Source organism: Abramis brama, assembly GCF_963993115.1.
Source record: "Abramis brama genome assembly, chromosome: 17".
Lineage (NCBI taxonomy): Eukaryota > Metazoa > Chordata > Actinopteri > Cypriniformes > Leuciscidae > Abramis > Abramis brama.
In genome coordinates, this window is record NC_139979.1 from 23,415,467 (window position 1) to 23,439,784 (window position 24,318).

Genomic DNA, 24,318 nt, shown 5'->3' on the forward strand with positions numbered 1-24,318 from the left:
TGGGGTTAGGCATTTGCTAGGGTGGAGTTTATAGTCAAGTCAAGTCAGCCTTATTTATTTAATGTATTTTAAATTATACGTTTCATATACTAGTATTTAACCGAAGCTATAGATTGTGAAATTAAACATTTCTCGTTGTTAGTGTTTTTTTTAGTTAGCTTAGATAATAGCATAGCATAGGCTACAGCTAACATTATCCGATGATCGTGCTATGAGCTTAACCTAATTTAAAATACATTAAATACATGAATGACTCGTTATAACGTAGTACAAACGTATTCTATAATAAAATGATTTTGTATGATTTGTAACTAGGCACTAAAGCGATTACCCATAAAACGTGCTTTGAACCAATCGGATTGCTTAGGTCCTCAGCCCGGACTCATCACACCAAAGTGACCGGATTATTCGCCACACCTATTGTAACAAATTGCTTTACTGCACTGCACACGTACACGCACATCCAGGATCCGCAAGTTATAAGAAAAAGGTAACGTTAGATATTGAGTTCTTCACACTTTCGTCATGGCTGAACCGGTAAAAAAGAAGAAGAAAGTTAGGAAACCTTTGTTGGAGGACCAAAGAAAGAGGAAACGGCAGACTGACCGAGCAAGGAGTCAGACTCGAGTAAATATCGGACCGGCTTTTTCAGAATGGCGAGAACTGAGAGAAACAGAAGCCTGCAAGTCCGATGCTGACCTGGCCTTCCTGCTGTTGCACTTGTAAGTATCTTTGGAATAAACTGTGTTTAATATCTGTATTTCTTGTAAGTGTGACCTCAGGATGTTTGCTATTGTCTGTAAAGGTTTTTATTATGATCGCTGTCTGTTACGGGCTTACTAGTTCGCTAGATACTGTAACTTAGATGTTAGCATTGTCATTAGCAAACACGTTTGTTTTCTGTAGTTGTTTGGCCGTTCCTCTGTCGGTTTTACTTGTGTAACTCGCCAATAAATCGAGATCAAATTCTTCAAATCATGCTTTCATTTAGCTTGTCGTCTGCCTCAGAATTAGTAAATATTGCATGTTACCGTGCTGACTTGACATATAATGCAGAAACCGGCACGAGAGTTGCTAGCTAGCCTGAGTAGCCTATTCTGAGTATCATACACACATGGCTCCGTGCGTTCGCCGGCTTCTCTGACAACAAATGCACGTGACCAGAGGGAGAAGATGGGAGGGGGGATCTATTCCGAAACTGTAGGGGGAGCTCTAAAAAGAAACCTGCGAGAAAACAGCGAAGAAATTGCCAAAACTACTTGAGCGCAGCTTCTATGGCTTTAACACTAAACTGCCAGTAATGTAAGCCACTGGGAGACCAGAGATGGTTGTCGCTACTGTTTTACATGAATAAAAAGCTAGTTAATATAAAATAAAATATGACATAGTATTTTTTTCGTGCCGTGACCGTGGGAGCGGGAACATGTGTGACATAAACCTAACTAAACCATCTCATTCTATGAGGAGGAGCCTAGCCTAAGAATCCTCAGAAGGACTGGTCTAGGATGCAGCCTTTCATTTGAGAAGCACCCAGTAGCTGCATCCCAATTAAAGGTGCAGTGTGTAAAATTTATGAGGATCTATTGTCAGGAATGCATTATAATATGTTTTGAGTGGTGTATAAATACCTTACAAAATGAACCATTATGTTTTTATTACCTTAGAATGAGCCATTTCTATATACATACACTTTTTTTTTTTTTTTTTTTAACAACTTTATTGAACAATATAAACAAACATAATGGCCTGGCTTGGTGACCGGGGCCTGTTTCAGAAAGGAGGTTCAACCAACTCTGAGTTAAAACTTGAACTCTGAATTGACTTACCCTGAGATGGGAAACTCTGAGCTTTCGGTTACAGAACAGCTGAAATGAGTTAGTTCAATCAACTCTGAGTTGACTGACTCTGAGTTTTAAACTATAAAAAGCCATTATCAATGGAGCGCAGATATTATGATATTATCACCATGGCAACAGCGCCAGACAAAAAGAGGTCTGCATATTTCTCCCCAGCAGAACTGGATGTGCTTCTGCAAGCATATGGAGAGTACGAACACATATTATTATTATTATTATTATTATTATTATTATAATTTAAATATCGGCTGCAGCAGCGAAGGACAGAGAGTTAGCTAGGGAGAAAATAGTTGCTCGAGTCAATGCGCAAGTTTGCATTTTAATTACTGTTATACAGTATCTAAATACTGTAATTTAATTAAAGGGATTACTCTTAATTATTCTGTAATTTAAAGTAAAATCTGATGTAATTGCATTAGACTATAGAACAATTCTGTATATTTAACATACATTTTTAAAAGGTATATTTTTAATGTAACCTTCTCCCTCTACACACTTTGGTCAATTCAAGAATAATTCATGCAGTTGTATATTGTTTATTTGAAAGCATAAAAGTGCTGTTTCTTGTCTCTCCTGGTATTGTTCAAGTGGTTGAGGTTGATATGGGATTTAGTAATTAGTAATAAGTAGACCAATACTTTCTAAAGATAGTCATTATTACATTAATCTAATTACACTGTTGAAGATGTCATTTGTAGTTAGTAATACAAATAACTTGCCCAACTGTTATAATATCAGAGGTGAAACTGGAAGAACAGTATGTTATTCAACCTCATTTTAATTGTCATGTAGGTGCAATCCTGCAGGCATTAAAAGAACATGGCAGCAGCTGAAATTTAAATATAAAAACATAATTCAATCAGGTAAGGCTTGAGCATATCATGGGTGTAGGCTACCTGACTTTACATTTGACATATTAAATTAAATAGCATCCCGTGTCTAGCAGTGCAGCAGCATTTTTGGCTGAGGGACTTCAGAGCCAGTCACAGGGCCTTCATAAAATGTAAGAGGTTTACATACGTGTTATTTTTTATATAGGCTATTTTTAATATTTCCATTCAGTTTACTTGGGTTTTTTGTTGGTCCCAAACAATTCTGAAGGTAATATCTGTCTTTTGGAGCCTCCTGTCCCAACAGAACCCCAGGCAGTTGTAATAGCCTACTCAATACACCAGAAATGATGACAAATAGTGTTATAAAGTTTACTCAAATGCTCATATTCACAGGACGAGTTTCTGCTCCTACAGAGGTAATGTTAATATTATGTGTCTACACATCAAACAATCTACACATTCAGATTTTTTCACATTTTTATGTGGAGTAGCCTATAGAATCTAAGTTTAAATCAAAGTATAAACGGGTATTCTTATCTCTCCCCCCGCCCCCAGAGTGTGGAAGAACAGCAGGAGGACGGTCCATCAGCTTCTGTTGCACAGATGAACACAGTTCAGTGATTTCCAGCAAATGCCACAGTTTAATTCTGTAGAATTTGTTTAGAACTACATTATGTAACTCTAATCTACTACTGTATTTTCAGTTGCCAGTTAAGGAGTTATATAGACTTCATCTTATTAAAAAAATAGAAAAAAACAGCAGTAAAAATAGCAATATTTTATTTATTAATAAAAGATTAATTTTATTAATAAAAATGTACTGAAAGAATGAAAGCGGTGTTTAAACCGAAAGAAACTCTGTGTTTATCTAAGAAAACCTGCTCCCGACCAGGTTAGGTTCACAGATTAAGTTACCATGGTAACTGACTCTGAGTATAAGTTACCTCTCTTTCAGAAACGGGCTTGACTTATCCTGCTTTCGACATACCTCCCATTCTGAAACCGAAAACCCAGAGTTTCCCTCATTTCAGGGTTAACATACTCAGAGTTTTCACTTAACCTCCTTTCTGAAACAGGCCCCTGATAAAGAAAATATAAATAAAGAAAGAAAGAAGAAAATAAAAATACATTCGAGTAGATAATAAATAATGAAATAAAAGGGTTTTCAGCAAGTTTAAGATCCTCTATCAAAGTAGATCATATTTAGGCATTCTTTTTCTTCATTAATTTTAACGTTAAGAAGTAATGACACAGTTCCTTATGAAAAACATAAAAGTTTGGAAGTGTTTTCAGGAATCTATTCTTGTGTAAAAAGAATTTCCCAGAGTAATAACCAGTAATGCAAATCCTCCCAAAAGGCACAGGCAAATTTACAATCGTAAAACAGATGTTCTGTTGTTTCAATCTGATCAACACAAAAAGAGCATCTGTTAACATAAAGACCAAATAGACATCTTAAAACTTCTCTAGATGGATACACTCCATTAAGAATTTTAAAATGCACTTCCTTTGCTTTTGGTGCAACTGGAAATGTAAGATATTTTGTTCTTAAAATCTTAACTTCAACACTGGAAAAATATTGGAAACTTAGGAAGACAAGTTAAGTTACATTACTTTTGAGATAAGTTGAAAAACACCTGAATTATAAATTGTCGGGTTGCTTTTTATCATACCGTTTTCTGTCAAAATAAATTAAAATTTGAACAGAATGTCTTAAAAGACATAACTCGGGTATTATCTAATAAGTATGTATGCATCACACACCATATTCCTTTCTCCCACCAATTTTCGTAAAAAAAAAGATTTATTCCTAAATACCACATATCTATAATTCCACAAAGGGATGCTGTGGGGACTGAAATTATGCGTATATCATTTTCCAGTAAAGTAAAACCTGTTGATGGAACAATAACTTAACATGTTTTTTAAGGTCATAATCACATCTAAGGAGAAGATTGACAGCTCCTAATTTCATAAAGATTTGACTGTGGATATGAAACCAAAAACTATTTTCATTTTTCAAAATCCGTTTTAATAGTAGGCCTACCATTAATACATTCAGTGTTGATTGCTTTTAGCCCTTCTTCCTACTCTTTTACCAAAATTCCTTTTCTAATGTAGTGTTTTTCTTTTCCAGATAAAATTGAAGTTAGCTTGATTTGTAGATTTTATTGTTTTCTAAGGAAATGAGATTGAGTAAACTGGGTAGGTGAGTCTAGAAATGTCATCAACCAATTGGCTGTCTCTCTGAAATTCCAGTTTTTAATTTGTTTGCATAAATATGAGTTCAAATTTTATAGTCATTATTAATTTAATATTAGTTGTCTATTAATTTAGGATTTTTCCCAGGTTTGGGAATGAGAGTGATAATCCTTTACATAATAGTTGGAAGAATGCGGGATTCAGATATTTCTTTAAACATGAAAAATAAGGTATAATATACTTCCAAAAATACCTATATATTTATAAATTACTTGTTAAACCGCTGAACCGGGTGATTTAATGATAAACATTTCATGGCTTTTTCCACTTCTTCAACCATACTAATATCTGCATCACATACATTTTAAAACTCTCATCTGGGGATTCGAACTTTAATGAGATCAATGAAAGCATCGCCATATGTGAGTGAATAAGAGGAGGAATACAGAAATTGTAAATTAAATCTTATCAGGATCTTTTTTTAATTTATTTTTTATTGAACAATTACTCATGTACAAACAATATGGCAATATTAGTAAATCTTTACATTAGAACATACAGAACAGGTGCATGAAAAAACACACAAATAAAACAGGAAATAATCATAATAGTAGTAAAAAAAATTAAATTTCTTGTAAATCATATTCTTCTATGATGGAAAAAAGATTAATTGCATTTTTCTTTTTTGAGGGCTTTTGTATAAGAAACAAACTCACCATGAAATGCACAGAACATTGGCTTCACCTTCAGATACTTAGATTTGTGTACATAAAATTTTCCAAGCATGAGGATGTTAACCAGGAAGTTATCTTTGTTATTGTTCATTATTAAGTCCATATATAACGTCCTTTGCAGTGAAGTCTTCGAGGTGAGGTATCTTTGGGTAAAGCCAGTCATAAATATCAGACCATAAGGCCTCCACAAACATAGAGTGGAAGAAACAGATGCTCCGTGGTTTCAATATCATCACAAAATAAACGTTTATTTGAGTCAAATCTAAGTCGTAAATATTCACTCGATGGATATATCCCATTTAAAAAATTTAAATTAATGTATTTAACTTTGGGAGGTAAAGGGAATTTTAAATATTTGGCTCTAAGTATGTGAATGGTATCTTTTGAGAAATTATGTGAAATTGAGACAATTTAACAATTTAGTTTGAAAGTTGGCTTCCTTTAAAATCACGGCCTTCAACTGAAAGTGTGGGGAGATGTGGGATCATGGAGACAGAATAAGAGAGCATTTCTTTAATTAGACAGACAACAGAATTAGGGATGGCTTTAGTAATAGATTCAAATTTGGCCCGATTGCAAATGAGATTATATTTAAAACAAAAAATGTTCTTATCTATTCACCGCGGGTCCCCCTACTACACGTTAAAGCTGTGGTCTACGATTTCAAAGATTGTTCATTATTAATAACCTCGTTTAGATGCTGGTTATGGTTCTACAGTACAATCCTAACAATATGAAGAGAAAAAAGAGTGAAAAAAATCCATTCACTCTATTGGGTGTACAGCTGCAGAGAAGTTGACCAATGTAAGCTGTCCACCCCGCCCCCCTCCTGCGACATGAAATTTCGCGGGCAAGCAGCTGACAGTCTATGGTAGCTAGCAAAGTAGCATCAGCTCAGCAATGGAGAAAAAACAAACCGACAGCAGCAAGCGGCCCCTGCTTGCCCCTACAGTCAAGGTTGGAAGAAAGAGAAAGTCTGTAGAGGAAAGAGCAGAGGTAAAAAAAAAATGTGAAGAACGCCGGACTCAAAGTAGAATCAATATAGGGTCCAGCATTGCCCGTTGGAGGAAGCTTCAGGGAGATTTGGGACTGAAAACCGACGCTGACACGGCTGACTTTTTGTTGAGCAGGTAAGCATTTATTTATACTTTTATGGTGAGAGGTGTTACATAAATAGCTTTTTATCAGTCTGACAACATGCTCATGCCGCCGCACCCTCCTAAGACGGCAGCTGTAATACAGTATTATTTCTTTTATTTATTTATTATTGTTTGTGTTTCGGGGGGGGGGGGATGGGGGGTTTAGAACATTGCATGTGTTGCTAATCTTGCGTCGGCGTGAACTCAAACGTGTGCCTCTGAGCTATTTTGTTAGGACAATGCTGACATTGAATTGTTGATGAAGCAACTAAGTTCAAGTGTCGAAAGTCAACTTTACATATGACATCGCACATGTTAAATCTCTGTTCCGATGTTTACTACCGGTGATCACCATAGACAGTAAAAGAACTGGACACAGCGACCCCATTGGAACTCAATTGAGACAAGTGAAGCCCATTTTCAGCGATTTCTTAGCACTTCCTTTCCTGACGCGCAGACTCAAACCGAGCAAAGCGTTACACGGACCACGTGAGCAACCCGTCTGTCTTCTAGTAGCTGTGCCAAGAGAAATCTGAATCATTCCCTTCCGAATCTTGCAGAGACGGAGAGTGTGAGTAGGAGCTGTCCATAAGCTTGGAGCAGGAGAAACTTTTGCTAGGTATTCTGATTAATTATATTGTCATTTTGCCTCTACGTCCCCCCGACTGCCCGCGAGCTTCTCCTCCCGTCTATAGACGAATCCGGCGAAACTACCGGAAGTAAGCGGGCGCCATTACTGAGCTGTTGCTGGGTAGCGTTGCGCCATTGCCTCCTATTGGTTTGGTTGCGTCCACTGGAATAAACAGCCCGCGATTTACGACTGTCACTAACGTTACATCTACAACTTTCCTATTCTTCCTCTGCAGTTATTTGTACAGTATGAGTGTTGTTAATGGTCTGTGAAAATCGGACAGGTCCTTTAAGAACTATGTGTTTATCATCTGGTAGAGTGTGCATTATTTAGCTAACCAAACCATCCGGAGCTCAGATCATTTTGACCCTCTATCAGTGACCTGTAGTTGGCATTTTGTTGATCATGGGATGCCCGGCGAAGGAGAAAATACTCTTGAATACCTTTAAAACAACCGAAGGGGCGCGTTGGGGCAGTAGTAACATTACTTAACTTATGTCTGTTGTTAATGTTTGATTTGCTTGACTGACTCTCACTCTGAGAACCAACAACGCTAGCAGTTAGCTGTACCACCCTTTCCTTTTGAAATGTGAAAATGAGATAAATAATGGTCACAAATGAAAAACATGAATTCGTTTATTTGATATTCATTTATTTATTGTTGCCAAATGGACAGATCTTTTTATAGTTTCCTCGTTAGCTCGCCTAGCTAGCATAGTTATTGCCAAGCTATTTTCATAAATAATCTGTAAGATCGTTTGTACCTTCATCTGTGACTGGAGCCCACTGTCTAACATCATCAACCCAACAAGTCATTCTGCCTGGCTGTAGCTGTCATCGAGGGTGCGTTATCACGGAGGTTTGTTTATACTAGTAACAGCTCAGTAATGGCGTCGCCACAAGATGGCAGCCTACACAGAACGCTCTTCGGATTCGTCTATACGGTAATCTCTCTAGTGTGCGACAGAGAGTCGCGTGGTTATGACGCAATCGTTAGCCTACTTTTACAAAAACTGCTTCTACGGGTCCATAACATAAGCTACAAGGTAATGGATCATTTTATACATTGTCGTGTATCTTTAGAAATAAATAATGGACAAATGGAGTCTTGTGATCACAGCTTGACTGAGTGACGTTGTTCAGGTCGTTTCCCGGTGGGAGGGATCAGGTAGCACAGAGGGGAGGGGTGTGTGTGTGGAGGGGCGGGATGAGTTTTTTAAAACTTCCCAACCGTCTCAGGCTTTCTCGACCGATTTTCAACATCGTAGACTACAGCTTTTTTTTTTACGCCATTTTTCTACAGTAGCCCAAAACAGACAAACTTCTCTACAGCGCGCGTTTTGTCACTCTGTTGTTTTTCTTCTTCTTCGTTGGTGTTTTTAGAGGCAACTTGCACGAAGTAGTAGTAGTAGTAACGAAATTTGAACAAATGGAGGACCACGCTTATTATTTAGCACAAGAGCGTCAATCTTTGTCGGCAAAGAACAGAAAACATAATGCAGCCAGACGAAGTCGGGACAGGCGACGGCAAGGCGAAGCAACCTCGTTGCTTGACTGGCTACTCTCTGCTGTTTCGGACGTCTTCTTCTTCTTTAGGGTTTAACGGCAGCTTGCATCCAGAAGCGTTGCACTACTGCCATCTTCCGGATTTATTTTGTATTGTCAATGACTTTTTTTTTCTTCTTTTTTTTCATTCCTATCCTTGTTAAAAAAAAAACTGCAAATGCTTCTTCTGCTTTGTTCGTTCTCACCACTTTCTAGTTTTTACTTAAAGGCACACTATGCAAGATGTGTACCTTAATATGACAGCTTCGAAGTCATTTCAATGGTAAATGAACTCGTAGTGGGGCGAATCATCCCGATAGCAAAACCAGCAATGCAGGTTTGAGAGGTAGTGCCCCGCCAAATCATTTTGCCTCCACGTCCCCCTGATTGCCCGCGAGCTTCTCCTCCTGTCCATACAATAATTTCTCTACTGTGCAGCAGAGAGTTGCGTGGTTATGACGCAATCGTTAGCCTATTTTTACAAAAACTGCTTCTACGGGGCCATAACGTAAGATACAAGGTAATGGAGCCTTTTATACATTTTCGTGTTTCTTTAGAAATAAATAATGGACAAATCGCTTTGTCTTTAAACGCCTTTGAGTCTTTAAACGCCTCAGATGTTAAGTTATTCGCTGTCAAAGTGATGCCAAAATGAATGGGAGTCAATGGAATGCTAACAGCAGGTGAGGGTCTGCTAATCAATGGCGGCCCCCGGCGAAGCTTCAGTTTCGGCTGAAAGATTACCCCCTTGATTAAAATGGGGTCCGTGCGTTTGGTCTTAAAGGGGCAGCAGTCTTATAAACCTGCTGCTGCGTTTTAACAAACAAACAAAGGACAAATAAATTACTCGCTACTCTTGACTAAATAGGCTACCTTTTGTTACTTTACAAAAATATCTATCTATATTTAATTTATTCAGTAATGAATATGCAGTGGGGTTTTTTCCATATTTGATTGATTACTGTAGTTTTGTTTAGTTTTTTTTTGTTTGTTTTTTACAATTTTGATCAAAATTGGAATAAAAAATTGATATTTCACTGTGTCCAAACATTTGTACCACTGACTCAGTCCTCAGCACTGAGCCCTGCTGTAGCAGCTCTAAATATGCGCTGTACTATTAAATGAAAGATAAAATGTGATAGAGCAATAGAATGAAGAGTGAAAGTAACAGAAGAAACTTAATTTGATGAACAAATTAAGCCAACTAATATAATTTATATTCTTTTGGTTTCTCTACCAATACATTTAAAAATGACAAATGCAGTGTAAATACAGTATCGGTGTCGGTATCGGCGAGTACCAAAAATGAAAGTATTGGTATCGGACTCGTTCGGGTAAAAGTGCTATTGGTGCATCCCTATAGATAACCAAATCAAAAATTATTTTCATAAATGACCGTTACAGTACAGTTTATGTTTAGGCATAAAGTAGTCTAATAAACTAATACAATGTTTTGATTTTTATTTATTAGATAGGCCACATGTTTTGTATATATAGGCCTATTATATGATTTTAAATTTGAAAGTGAAGTAAATTACAATATTTATTTAAGTTATATCCTAATCTGCGTGACCCGGTTGTTGCCTTTCTTTGATGACGTTGCAGGGCATTCCAAATGAGTGATTATTGTCAGCGAAGTCCACTTCAACTGATGTACCGTGTTCAGGGAGTAAGGAGCAGTGAACACTGCGTAGGGCACCTATATCTGTGCCTGTTCGATGTCCGACACTTCCATCCTGCTGAACAGGTACCGGTATACTGGGGGCAGGGTTCCTACGCAGTTTGGAAAAGTATGGAATTTGATTCGAGTCATTTCCAGGTCTAGAAAAGTATGGAAAAAAGAAAGCAGAGTATGGGAAAATATTTGTATTTCCAGACTATTGCCCATATTTAGTTTTCTATAATAGAAAATTAAGAATTTAATGAACATAAATTTATCATAGAAGTGTGTTTTCATGGCAGCTGTTTAGTGATGGTCAAACACGACTGAATTCAAGCTGCACTTTTTCATTATGCAAAAATGCAGGTTCTAAGCGTTTTGGGTTTCTTCTCATGATATTCTTAGCACCGTATTACAGAGCCACTAAAAGGATCTTTACAAAAAAAAAAAAAAATATGCAGACTTTCGTGTGCGCATGAGAAACCATTAAACTTAGCATAGACAATGCACACTGAGCCACCTATTGCACCATCAGCCCATTTCATGGTGTGTTTTCTTGGCCGCCATAGAGTATGTGTTAAAGCAGACCTAAGGCCTTGACATATAATGCACTGCCCTAATGAAAGCCAAATTTAAAACATTTTCTTTCTTTTTTTTATAGACCCTTGAACTTGGCAAATAGGACAATGTACACAGCCATATTGTGCCATCAGCCCATTTCATGTCATGGTTTCTCCTCCGCCACAGAAGATACATTAAATTGGATATTAGGCCTTGATATTAGAGGTACTACCACATTTTGAGCAAATGGGCCTAGATTTCTATTAATTTATGTGCATATTTGCTCTCTTTTTCTTCAAAGGACATAGGTTATATATAAAACTAGAAATTGTAATGCGTAATTGTAAATTGTAAGCATGCAAAAAATTTCTGTGCGCATGTGAATAGTTTCTCGAGGGCACGAAAAAGTTTTGTGTGTGCATGCAAAAGTCTGTATATATACACTACTGTGCAAAAGTATTTTCACCCCCCAAAAATACTTATTTATATATTTTGTTGTAGTGTGTCAGCTTACATTTCCAAACATTCATTTTGCCATTAATTGTAATAATCCAGTGAGATTTTTGTATGCACAAGGAGTGACAAGAGCCGGTATGATCTGAGACAGACTAAATCCAGAAGAACTGCAGCAATGTCTCCAAGATGCTTGAAGAAACCTTCCTGCAACAGACACTTTCATTTTCTCATAATACACATTGTACATCACCACATTTTTCAATGATTCTCAAATGAATCGTCCGATGATTCAGTCTCTCTAAATCCCTCCTTTCCACTGCCTGCTCTGCTCGGCCAGATGGCCCAGTCTGTTGTGATTGGTCGACCACTTACAGCGCCTGTCGGAAGCTAAACACCCATTAAGTTGGTGGGGTCAAGTTGTTTGCGGGCAGACAACATAAAACATAGGTAGGCATTAGGCAAATGTGTTACCCAGTGACGTGTAGCTGTCACGGAAGTAAGATTCGAATTCCCGACGACTCGTTTATGCGGTTCAGAGTCGATTCTTTCTTTTGAGAAAAAACAACTTTATTTATCGAGTGCCCTTTCGTCTTCATAACTTTGCAGAAAGCTGCATTACACATTGCATGAAAGGGAATATTCGAAAAAGCATAATAGGGGCACTTTAAATGTGGTCTGAAAATCTACAGAGAGGTTTGGAAATTTGAGTCTGGAAAAGTATGGAATTTTGAAATGGAAAATGTGTAGGAACCCTGAGGGGGGAGGGGATCAGGCCGTGAGTCCAGAGACGGCTCTGCGTGAGTGGTATTTACGACAGTAACGTTAAATACGAGTACTCCACAGCGACTCTAGGGGTCACTGTTTGACAAAAACGGAAACTGCATAGTATGCCTTTAATTCCTGTCCCTGTTATTCCAACTTTTCCTGATTCTTCCATCATCTTTTTCCTCAGTTCTTTATATTGTCTGCAACTCATAAGCACATGTTCTATAGATTCTGTAACCTGACAAGCCATGCCGCTCTCACGCCGCACAATGTTCTCACACAGTGTTCTTTTGTTTGGATGGATGACTATCTCCATGTCCTTTTAGATTTATCCAATAGTTTACAAGCAATTGTTTACGTCGAATGTTCAGTGGCATTTCTCCCGCTTCAACTTGTAGAGCACACACTGGCGATGTTTTTACTGCTCCTAGACATAATCTGTCTCAGACGATGTCATGTTTGTTCTGTTTTGGCCACCGTAGCTTCTTTCGAAAGGGAGGGGTGAGTGGTACAAGTACACCTGGCAGCAGCCTGCAGATCGGGGCGGAGCTGCATGTGTTGCGGAGCAGCGGAGCTGCACCTACTCTGATTGGCTCATTCCTCTTTAATAGGCATTCAATACAGTTCTATCTAACTGATCTAATCTCATCTAAATTAATTTGTGCCAATGAGACCACGGATTTCACTTACACTGGCTGCAAAATAAATTTTGCTGCCGCTAGGGTGCGTCTACATTTCTAGACTATGGAAACACGTAAATTTCGCAAAAGTTTTTACGCTCGCATGAGGTGGTTTTTCAGGCAATTCGAAAAAGAAATATTTTGCAAAACTGCAATGGAAACAGTTTTTGGCATTTACAGGTCACCTGACGTAGATGACGCGGTGTGTTTGGACAGAATACGAGACAGTTCTTTATTAAATTCATAAAAGACAAAAGAATTACAGGAATACTGGATTCTAAACCTCAAAGAAATGGACTGCATTTATATAGCGCTTTCACAGACCTATGGCCACCAAAGCGCTTTACATATAGCCTCACATTCACCCATTCACTCGCTCATTCATACACCAACGGCGGTGTCAGCCATGCAAGGCGCCATCCAGCTTGTCAGGAGCAGCTGGGGTTAGGTGTCTTGCTCATGGACACCTCGACACTTGGTCAGGTGGAACCGGGGATTGAGCCGCTAACCTTCCGGTTTGACAACCTACATGAACCACTGAGCCACTGCCGCCCCCAAATGCCACAATCAAGACCTCGAAGCAGATATGAGGGAGAAACACCCAGAAACACCTCATATGTGCCGCTTTCAAGTATAATTGTCTTTCCTTGCCATTAATGATTGGATAACACGCATACATCTCCTTTGATTAATAATAATGGCCAGTGCAGTGGCTGGGATATGTCCGTTGCGCAAAAGTTTTTTGACGATATTTAGAAATATTTTTATTTTTGCGCAAATCTGTAATAGAAACACGCCTATTGTTCACCGCATCACCAGTCTGAACTAACCATAACTGCGGGTGGGAGAGAAAACGCACAAGATGAGACCTCTACAATTATTAAGACCATGTTTAGAGCACATTTGAAGAGTTCAGATGCAAAAGTGCCATCTGAAATTTTCTTCTAGAATGGTCATTTTTATCAAGCTCGTATATTTAAGTTCAGTAATTTCACTTAAATGTCAATTAGCAGGTAATTTTCATTGCCATTTAAGTGAAATTACTGAACTTAAATATACGAGCTTGATAAAAATGACCATTCTAGAAGAAAATTTCAGATGGCACTTAGAGGCTTTTGCATCTGAACTCTTCATTTATATAAACCAAATCAAAAATTATTTTCATAAATGTCTGTTACAGTAGAGCTTATGTTTAGGCATAAAGTAGTCTAATAAACTAATGTTTTGATTTTTATTTATTAGATAGGCTACGTGTTTTGTGTATATATAGGCCTAATATTTTTAAATTTGAAAGTAAAGTAAATTACAATATTTATTTAAAGGTATAGTGGAGGATTTTCTTTTTCTGGGTGGATCATCAAGACTATTGGTCCTCCTAGTTGTCAGTCATTCTGGTGATATGTTTACGTAAGGCCGTCGTACGTGCTCGTCCCTAGGTAGTTTTCGCTTTCTGCGCATGCGCACTTTCAGGTGTATATGTGTGGTGAGTAAATCTCACCGGGTTTTTTCAAAATGTCTGAGGGTCGCAAGAGAAAAAGTGTCTACGAATTGTATGATAAGAAGAGAAAGGCCTCCGAAGAAAGAAACAAGACCAGAGTGTTTTTGGGAGAACATTTCACACGCTGGCGTGCGCTAAAAGCACAGGTTGGGCTTCCCACTGATGCCTCAGTCGCGAAGTTTCTACTCGACAGGTAAAGTTTGGCATGCTATTTGGAGAAATCTATTTAAAATCACTCTAAGTAAAAGTTAATGTAAGCTATGATTAGCGATGCTAGCCCTGGCACAAGTCACGCAACGCGCAGACACGGTAAACATCTCAATTTGTCTAAAGTAGCCTTATGACCAAATGGTAAAAGGTATCACGCTGAAATGTTCTAAAACCTTGTGTGTTAATTTTTGATAATTCTATGTGTTCACCATAGTATTTATTACACAAATGCAACAAGCTAAGTTACTTAAGTTATATCATAATCTGCGCGACCCGGTTGTTGCCTTTCTTTGACGTTGCTGGCCATTCCAAATGAGCGATTATTGTCAGCGAAGTCCACTTCTACTGATGTACTGTGTTCAGGGAGTAGGGAGCAGTGAACACTGCGTAGGGACCCTGTCGAATGGAACGCGCCTTGTGTTTACATATCTCTGCGCACCCTGCTCGCGCGGACAACACGCGTCATCGGCGCGTTTCAAGAGGCTAGGTGCTTACTGTAATGGTCACTGAACGACAATGGCATATAAACAGCAGCCACCTTTTGTAGTTCCTCCTCAACCAACAATACTTGGCACAGGAAACAAAGGTAGGAAAAGAAAAACCGTATTAGAAGTTGCTATGACAAAAAAACGTCTGGAACATGCAAGAGCTCAAACTAGAGTAAACATCGGTGTTGCTTTTCCACGCTGGAGGCAGCTGCGCGACTCAGAGGGTCTGAAGACCGACGCAATGGTTGCTGTTTTTCTTTTGGAGTGGTAATATATGGTTTGACTTGTTCTTGGTGGAGTTTGCTACTGTTTTGAGCTATTTAGCTTACGCGTTTATTACCGCAACGAATTAGCGCAACGCTAACAGCAGCTACAGTGTAAAATTAACATTGTTTTATGTTTTCAAAGTTACCAGAAAACTGCAACATCCACACCTTCGGGGCATGGATTCACAAGACCACCTGCAGCCGTTTCGATTATTTTGTCCGACCGGTGAGTGAAAATTTTATTTATTTTTTTCTTGTATGAAAATGGCCTTCCTTGATTATTTGAACCTTGTTTAAATGAATGTCCTTATATAGGTATTGTGGGGAGATATGCGATTTTTGTCTTCATTGCATGATAATTTTACCGTTTTCATTGTGTTTTTCTGCTCTGGCTGTGCGCGTTTGTTTTTCAAAAAAATGTATTGTGGATATATGTAACTATTTGCAGTTTCTTCAGAGAGCATGTGATATTTTGTTCTAGCAAAGGACAGGAGATGAAGTCTGACGGTTTTGGTCCTTGGAGCTCAGTTTCACTTAAACTTCAGCAAGTGCAAGAAGATGGTGATGGAAATGGCAAGTACATATTTTTCTGTGTGGCTGAATATACATTTCTGTAACAAGCACCTGCTATTGAGCAAAATGCTGATCCAGAAGACTTTAGTTAAATTCACCTTTTACTGCGTAATCCTGTTCTTTACACACACAAAATTCAGTAATTAACTCTAGAAAAATTAATGTGGTGACAACAGCATTTACAAAAATGCTGTGCTGTGTGTATGCAACCAAACTGAACAACTAGTTAAATATGTTATTAACAAACACGTATCAGAGACTTTTCTCTCTGCTGAATGTTAAGTGCAAGAAACCACAGGGAAATAGATACAAGCCTTGACTCATGTGTTACCAGATCTTGCTAGGAAAAATAGCGAACAAGAACAAGCCCATAATAAACCAAATAAATCCAAATGCTTCATATTGAAAACAAGATAAAAATATCGTAACCCACCCCTGCCCCCTTTAATACTCCATAATCGTGATTGTTTTATGAGCCAAACCCAAACAAGTGGCACAATATAACAAGTGAACATGGCATCACTTCAAGAGTGTGCTCTGCAAATCGGCCTTCCAAGCATAAACTAAACACGATTCTGTTAACGGTGGTTTGGTTAAAATTGTAGCATGTGGTGAGTCTTTGTTTGCTGTAATATTACTTTGGTCTAAAATAACATACCAACTACAAGCCACCAGAACACTGCTACAGTTACCGCGGTGTCAATCATCATTATTTCTGGATTGAGTCGTGTTCTGTACACACACAGAATAATAATTTAGGGGACTCACTCCCGTATTTAAATGAGGTTGACACTCCTGAAACTTTACAGTGCATATGGGCCACTTAATAGCTGGGATGATAGGTTTTATACAGTAAATGAATGATTTATCAATGAACTTTAATGAGAAACTTAACACATCTCTCTCTCCACTCCCAGATTCGTCCTCTTTCAGTGTGGACCCCATACAAGGGAAGCAGGAAGTCCCAGTACAGGTGAAGCAGGAAGTCCCTGTACAGGTGAAGCAGGAAGTCCCTGTACAGGTGAAGCAGGAAGTCCCAGTACAGGTGAAGGTGGAAGTCCCGGTACAGGTGAAGCAGGAAGACCCAGACGAGTCAGAGTTTTGGTGCATGCAGCAAGATCCACAGATGTCTGGGGGTATAGATGCTAGTCACCCAGTTCAACTTACTTTCAACAAATTAAAAGAAGAAACTGATCGTTACTGTGGAAATGGCAAGTAATCTATAATATTTTTATATGAATTTAATGTTATTATGCTGATATAAAAGACTTATTGGATAATTTTATGACATTTAGGGTGTGTCACACATGTAGTTTGGTTCTCTTGGTTCGGTTTGTCTGGACCAAAAAAAAAACAAACAAAAAAACATTTAGTCCTGGTCCGCTTAGCGTTCACATTGGCATTTTAACACAGAACCTAAAGGCATAGGAATATGTTGATTGGTCAGCTTTTATGATGTTTAATTCGCGATGGAACATATCAAACATCCAAAACTATGCTGTGTGCCTGGCTATATGCGCTCGTTGTATGTGCGTAGCCTGCATATTATGGTATTTTGACCAGTTGAAAACTTGTGAATCACACAATCGTCAGTCACACTTGTCCAGAAAGTAAGAATACAGACAAATCTAATCAGTTTTATCTAATAATACGGTATGTATAGCGGTTCACTTTTAGTGTGATTGAGTTCATATCAGCAGACTCAAGTACAGACCGCATCCGAGTTCAAATAGCAGTGTTCACATCATCCAAATGAAGTTGAACCAAACTCTGACATCAATTGAACCCTGGTGCGCACCGAAAGTGCTAGTGTAAAAAGCATCCTTAGGCATCACAACATTATAATGTACATATTAAAAATGTATATGCGTGTATATATTAAAAATGTATTGGTGCCAATTGTTCTACAGTGGAATTGTTACCTTCAGAGCATCCTGTACAATCTCTCAAAAGTGAAGATTTGAAGACTGAAGAGGCCATTGAGGAACAGAGCATGGATAGGAAGGATCACATAAAAGTCTGTTCTGATAGCATCTCAAACCAGACCACCCACATGCAGACGAATCAAGTGTCTTCCACCACCACCACTCAACTTGTCAGCACAGTTTCTGAACTGGCCATGAAGGGTCAATGTGAAAACTGTCTAATTCTTGCCAAAGTCAGAGAAGAACTCCAAATACAGATTGCAGTTCTTCAAAACCGAATTCGAGCCGTTATGTGTACAAAAGTCTCCCAGCACTCAGTCTGCTCTCCACATTCTGATCTCGATTATGGTAAGAACAACTTTATCTATGCAAGCATTTTAATTATGATCACATGATTACTGTTACTTTGGGCACAGTCTTAATCTTTGAAGCGAGTGTGACTCATTTTTATTAGATTAAATCATTTTAATTAATCATTTTAATTTAATATTGGTCATTTTATCTTTTTTGGGCATACATAATTTTTTATTTGTTTTCTTAATTGGCTCGTTAATATAGCCAGAATTTTTAAATCACAACTTCCATCATTTTAATTGTAAGTATTAAAGCATTTTACATTGCTGTTATAGGGACTGTTAATGGACATTTTGTGTTGTTACTTTTTGTGCAGAGAAACTTCTCAAAGGCTTCCACAAGAATTGCTTGGGTAAAACTCCACTATGCAAGGCGAGCGAAAACACAACACAGAAGGTCAATCATGTGAGAGATTTCATTCTCCACATGACAAAAGGATATCCTCCAATCAGAACATTACTCTTTTTGGACAACATGGAGCGTATTAATGAGTGAGTACTGAAATCATTTATAATTTGTTTAAAGATTAAATTTATGATTGTGACTGAATGTAAAAATCTAAACTCAATGTCTAAGAACAGGAAACAGTGTTTTGTTATTGGGCTGCTAGACCACCTTGTTTATATTTAAAATGAACACAAAATTAGCATTAACCTTTCATTTGCCATCTTTAATTATCATCTTATCTCAATAGTATCATCTCTAATGTTCATATTTATAAGAACAGTGAAAGGAAAAGAAAAAAAAAATGAAATTTTCATTTAAAATGTTGAACTTGTTGAATCTTATTTTAAGGTGGGTGGTGACCCTTCAGAACGGTAACATGAATGTCAGACTCTACTTACTGGATGTATTGGCCTTCCTGAAGTTTTTAAACCGAACAAGTCGTCCAATCGCTCACCTCACACAACATTCAAGGAATCGCATTTCGAGACATCTGAGACAAAAGCTAAAAAACATTAACACACTCATAAAATCCCACAAACGGGCTCTCAAGGACTCTGGAAACAATCCTTCTACACCGAAGCAGCGTGTAAACAAGAGCACTTCTTGAGTGCAGGGCATGTGATGCTGACAGTACATGTCCAGTGTAACATAAAGATGTTGATAAGATGTTTTAATTTTATATACAAACTACTGTACATTTGATTTAAAAGTTCTTGCATTCAATTGCTGGTTAGTCTAGATTTTTTATTTTTTGGAAGAGATCACAATTTAACATACAGTAAATCAATTAAACTTTGCACATGTGTTCTCAGCCTTGCACATGGTCTTTTTTTTTTTATTGATGTACAGTACTGTGCAAAAGTCTTAGGCACATTTGTATTTCCACACAAAAAAAAGGTTTTAAGCCAGTTATTTATATCTATATAAATGTAAATACTGTAGTGTGTCAGTAGGAAATGCCAGTTTAGATTTCCAAACATTCTTTTGCCATTAATTGTAATAATCCAGTGAGATTTCTGTATGCATATGCACAAGGAGTCTGACAACAGCCGGTGCTCCACAGAGATCTGATCTCACCATCATTGATTCTGTCTGTGATCACATGAAGAAACAGAAAAAACTGAGACAAACTAAATCCAGAGGAACTGCAGCAACATCTCCAAGACGCTTGAGGAAACCTTCCTGCAAAGCTACCTGGAAAAACGCAAAGGATGGTCACGCCAAATATTGATTTGATTTAGTTAATAGAAGTTAATTGATAAAATCTATTTATGACTTTATTTTTGAAAGCATCTCCACTTTACAGCATTTTTACACACACAGTACTGAAGCTTTGCAGGAAGGTTTCCTCAAGCATCTTGGAGACGTTGCCACAGTTCTTCTGGATTTAGTCTGTCTCAGTTTTTTTGATTGACAACTCTTAATGGAATGGTTCTTTTGAAGAATCTTTCCTACCTGCATGTCAAACTAAATGTGAAACTAGTAATTAGCATAAAAGATGTTACTTGGGATGTTGACGCATTGACACAAGAACCTATTCTAGAATACAGATATGGTAACTAGAATATTCTGATGCATTTGTATTAAGATATTTTTTAAGCCTCAATTTTCTAGTGAAATCCATTTAGAGTGGCTATGGAAGGCTGAAATAAGATTTTCAGGTGCTATTAGCTGAATCCGACCACAAGGAGGTGCAAGATCTCTACAAAACCTCTACAGTATTATCTGCAGTGTCCATACAAGTCAAGTCCCATAGAAAATATTCTGGAACTGATTTCCTTTAAAGTTGAAACCTTTACGTTTTCAAGTGTTAGGAAATGTATAACAAAGTTTGGCATGAAATTCTTAGTAATTAAATATGATCATATTAACCATGCGACTTCGTTTGCACAAAAGGTGCTTGCTTCCACTAGATCCTCAGGGTGGAAAGTCAAGTAGGATACCTTCTCACTTCTCTAGGATACCTTCTACATTTTCACTAGTAGTCACTATATGTATCTTATGTGTGGAGTTCCAGGCATAGGAAAGGAGAGATTAGCTGAGGATGGCGAGAGGTGCAGACATGGCATTTTTACAGTTTTGCTTGCTGGTCAGAATCAGTGTGTGACTGTGAACAGTGGCTCTGATGTTCATTTATATAACCTCCGGCCTCCAAAGCACGCAAACCAGGGTCTCGCCTGATCTTGGCGGCTGACGTGGATGTGTGAAGACAGGGATTGAGGCAGGAGAAGGTGCTTTATGGCAGCAGGGCCCCTCGGTCTACAAAGAGACACTTGTATTGCTGGCCATCTTCTGTTTGCTGGCAGTGTTCGAAAGGTTTTCAGTCACACATCTGCAAGATTTGCAACATGCTGACATAAACGTTCTGGTGTACGTGTGCGAACATAAGTTACGGTAAAAAAGGCGGCGATCAGTACCCTTTAGCAAGTCATTGTGGGGATTTCTTTCTTGCTGCAAGGGTCTTTGTAAACTGTTTCAAATAAACATTACAAAAACTGATTTTTGTTGTTATTTGTCATGATGAGCAGGGGCCCCAAAAGTATTTAGACCAACACAATCTCATAGCAATTTGTTTTACATTTGTCAAATTGGTATGGATGCTATGAATATGATCCTAAAGGTTTGACAACCAGAAAGTGTCTATACTTCCATGCATCACAGAAGTAAATAAATACGATATACATTAAGTGTTTTAATCGTGATGGTGTAAGTACATTAATTATATATATATATATATATGTGTGTGTGTGTGTGTGTTTTATAATTAAACACTTTACAAACATTTTTTTTTTGTTAAATGTTTAACTAGAAAAATGTGCTTGGCGATCAGAGAAGTGATACACTACAGTACAATCAACTTGGATGTTCAAGTCATTTCAACTTAAGTTACATTAAAATGACTTAAATGAGTTGAATTTTGTATAACTTATAAAAATGTTGAAAATTGCTTAACTTATTTTGATGAGTTAAAGCAATGTAAAACCATGTCATAACTTATTGATCATCTTTTCTTTCTTTTTTTTACAGTGAGGCTTTTAAAAACTGAATCAACTAAACAATTTGCTTTTCAAAATGATTATTTTTTATTTTTTTATTTTTTATTTTTGGAAGCTCTGTAAAATTCCGCACTCTGGGGACATCTGCTGGTTAAACTAAACGCATTGAGATTGCAGCAAAAATACAACTTTTATTAAATTATAAAACTTAATACTTTACATTTTATACTGCTTCATTCATGGGTTCACTTAGATCAGATCAGGTCCAGAACAAAGCCTCGTTTCCAGAAATCACATGACTTGGTCAGTTTGAATTGAGCACTCATTCAAAAGATTTGCAAGCTTCTTAACGCTGTGTTTTGAACACGGTCATATCACTATTTGTGCTACCTCCCCCCACTTATTTTGATATTTTGCAATCTAATGTAATGACAGTCATACATTTTCTACACATTGGGGCGATTGTATATTCTTTCACTGCTCATAAAGGGAGAAAAACGGGCAAGGAAGATACATACAAAGGAAAAGAGAGAGAAAAAACAGATGGGAATTTTGAATTTGGGTCTGTGTATGTGTGTCTTAGAGAAAGGGAGCCTCTTATTCTCTCTCAGCAGGAGCTTGGCCTAAACTTCGGCCTAGTCTCGTCTGCCCAGCAGGAGACTTTCCTGTGCTGACTGCCCAAGGGAGGGGCACCTGCCCCTGCCACAAACACTGCAGCACAGGGAGGGGAGTGTGAGGATGGAAAGACACTCAGGATTCCAGGAACAGGAACATGTGTTGGATTTATGAAGCACACAGGTAACACAAAACGATGCAGTGGAAAAAAAAAGTGAACTATTTCCCCCCATACGTACCTCTTGAGGTCGGTCTTCAGGAGCTTTCTGCTGCCTCCTTCAAAATTAGAGCTTTCTCTCTGACGGTCGCAGTGGTTATTGTTGGAAACCTCAACCATACCAGCTCTTGGTGACTACCAATATAAACTGACAGCTTATGGATTTGCTTCCCTCCCTCATGGCAATATTTTCCACTGTTTGGGTTCGTTGGATACAAGCATATGTTTGAAGTTTATCACATGCTCAATCATTCAGACCCTCTTGAGAGAGAACAACGGAGAGGGTCTGAGTTCAAGACCCCAAAGTCTTGTTATTAAACTATCAGGCTAAGAACGTCCCCCGAAAGACTTCTTAATGCTAAATACTATTCAATTAATCTGAATCAGCAGTTCTGCTTATGTGATAGAACAGATGAGCATGAGAAGCATACATCTAAAAGAAATAATTCACCCAAATTAACATTGTTCGTAATTTACTCACTTTTACTGAGTCATTTTGACCCAATATTATCTTCTTTCTTTTGTGAAACGCAAAAAGTTATGTTCGGCAAAAAAAAAAAATCTTGCAAATAAAGATCAGTTTATATTGCCAAGCTCCAGAAAAGCAATATAAATCAATATGGCAGATATTTAAAATATAATATATAAAAGCAATATGGCAGATGCTTTTTATCCCAAGAGACTTAAAAACTGCATTGAAGGTACACATTTTATCAGTTCTTGCTTTTCCTGGGCATCAAACCCATGACCTTAGTGTTGCTAGCTCCATGCTCTACTGTTTGAGCTATAGAAAGGCACTCATAAGCGTCCTCTCCCGTCAGATCTCAAATTTAATTTGGGTGTTGTCACCATCGCATATCATATGACAGACTGTGATTCAGCATATTTGAAAAAAAGCAAATGAGAAGACTAGCAGTGAACACTGACAAATTACATTTCCACACAAAGCGAAAATACTATTTTTTTCCCCCCCAATGGAAGTCAATGGGGCCCATTAACTGTTTGGTTACCAACATTCTTCAAAATATCATATTTTTTGTCCAGCAGAAGAAAGAAAATCATAAAGGTTTGGAACAACTTGAGGATGAGTAAATGGTGAACTATCATTTAATATAAAATAACTGACACATTAAATACATTACAAGCTTGTTTTTCCACAGGATTTACCCAAGTGAAAAGTGGATCATTGAGACAAACTGAAGCTGTTGTGGCAACTGTATTCTCATGCAATAGGACCTCATTTATGACTTTCAACTGTCTGATCACACCGTGAGGTAAGAACATACACATACAATATTATTCCTTCAAGATGCTGTAATGTTTCTCAGGTAAATGGAAACACATGCCTAAGGAAAATGAAAAGAGAGGGAGGTGCACACATCAGGTCCTCATGGAGTCCCATGTTAGATGGCGTTTTTCCAAACTACATTATAGTGGCTGGATGGAGCTTTTAGACCAAATGATGAGAACATCAGTATTTTATGATATAGCTCAATGAAATCACAACCTCAAACATAAAAATGTTGTGTAAAGGTAGATTAGGTGTTTGATCATTGTATCCAGCTTATCTAACTCAGGATGTATAACATTATTTAGTTGTGTATTGTTGATTTTATATTCTTTTTTATGTTTCATCTTAAAAAACACCTGCCAAGTCCCAATTACAT

At 37.8% G+C, this 24,318-nt stretch overlaps 1 protein-coding gene across 5 annotated transcripts; it reads left to right on the forward strand.

The window, feature by feature from the left end:
* Positions 1-378: 378 nt before the first annotated feature.
* On the forward strand, positions 379-21,322 carry LOC311067032 (uncharacterized protein). 5 transcript variants are annotated; one of them, XM_084088573.1, is made up of 8 exons: positions 6,489-6,755; positions 10,546-10,687; positions 15,667-15,750; positions 16,006-16,097; positions 17,015-17,308; positions 18,008-18,370; positions 18,693-18,867; positions 19,172-21,322. In XM_084088573.1, exons 2-8 carry the CDS (start codon positions 10,659-10,661, stop codon positions 19,428-19,430), a joined length of 1,296 nt encoding a protein of 431 aa, XP_083944699.1. In that variant the 5' UTR covers positions 6,489-6,755; positions 10,546-10,658; the 3' UTR covers positions 19,431-21,322. The 5 variants fall into 5 exon arrangements, with proteins under 5 accessions (XP_083944697.1, XP_083944696.1, XP_083944699.1 ...); XM_084088571.1 differs by lacking the exons at positions 6,489-6,755; positions 10,546-10,687 and adding an exon at positions 379-722; XM_084088570.1 differs by lacking the exon at positions 10,546-10,687 and having other exon boundaries at positions 6,459-6,755.
* Positions 21,323-24,318: the final 2,996 nt, after the last annotated feature.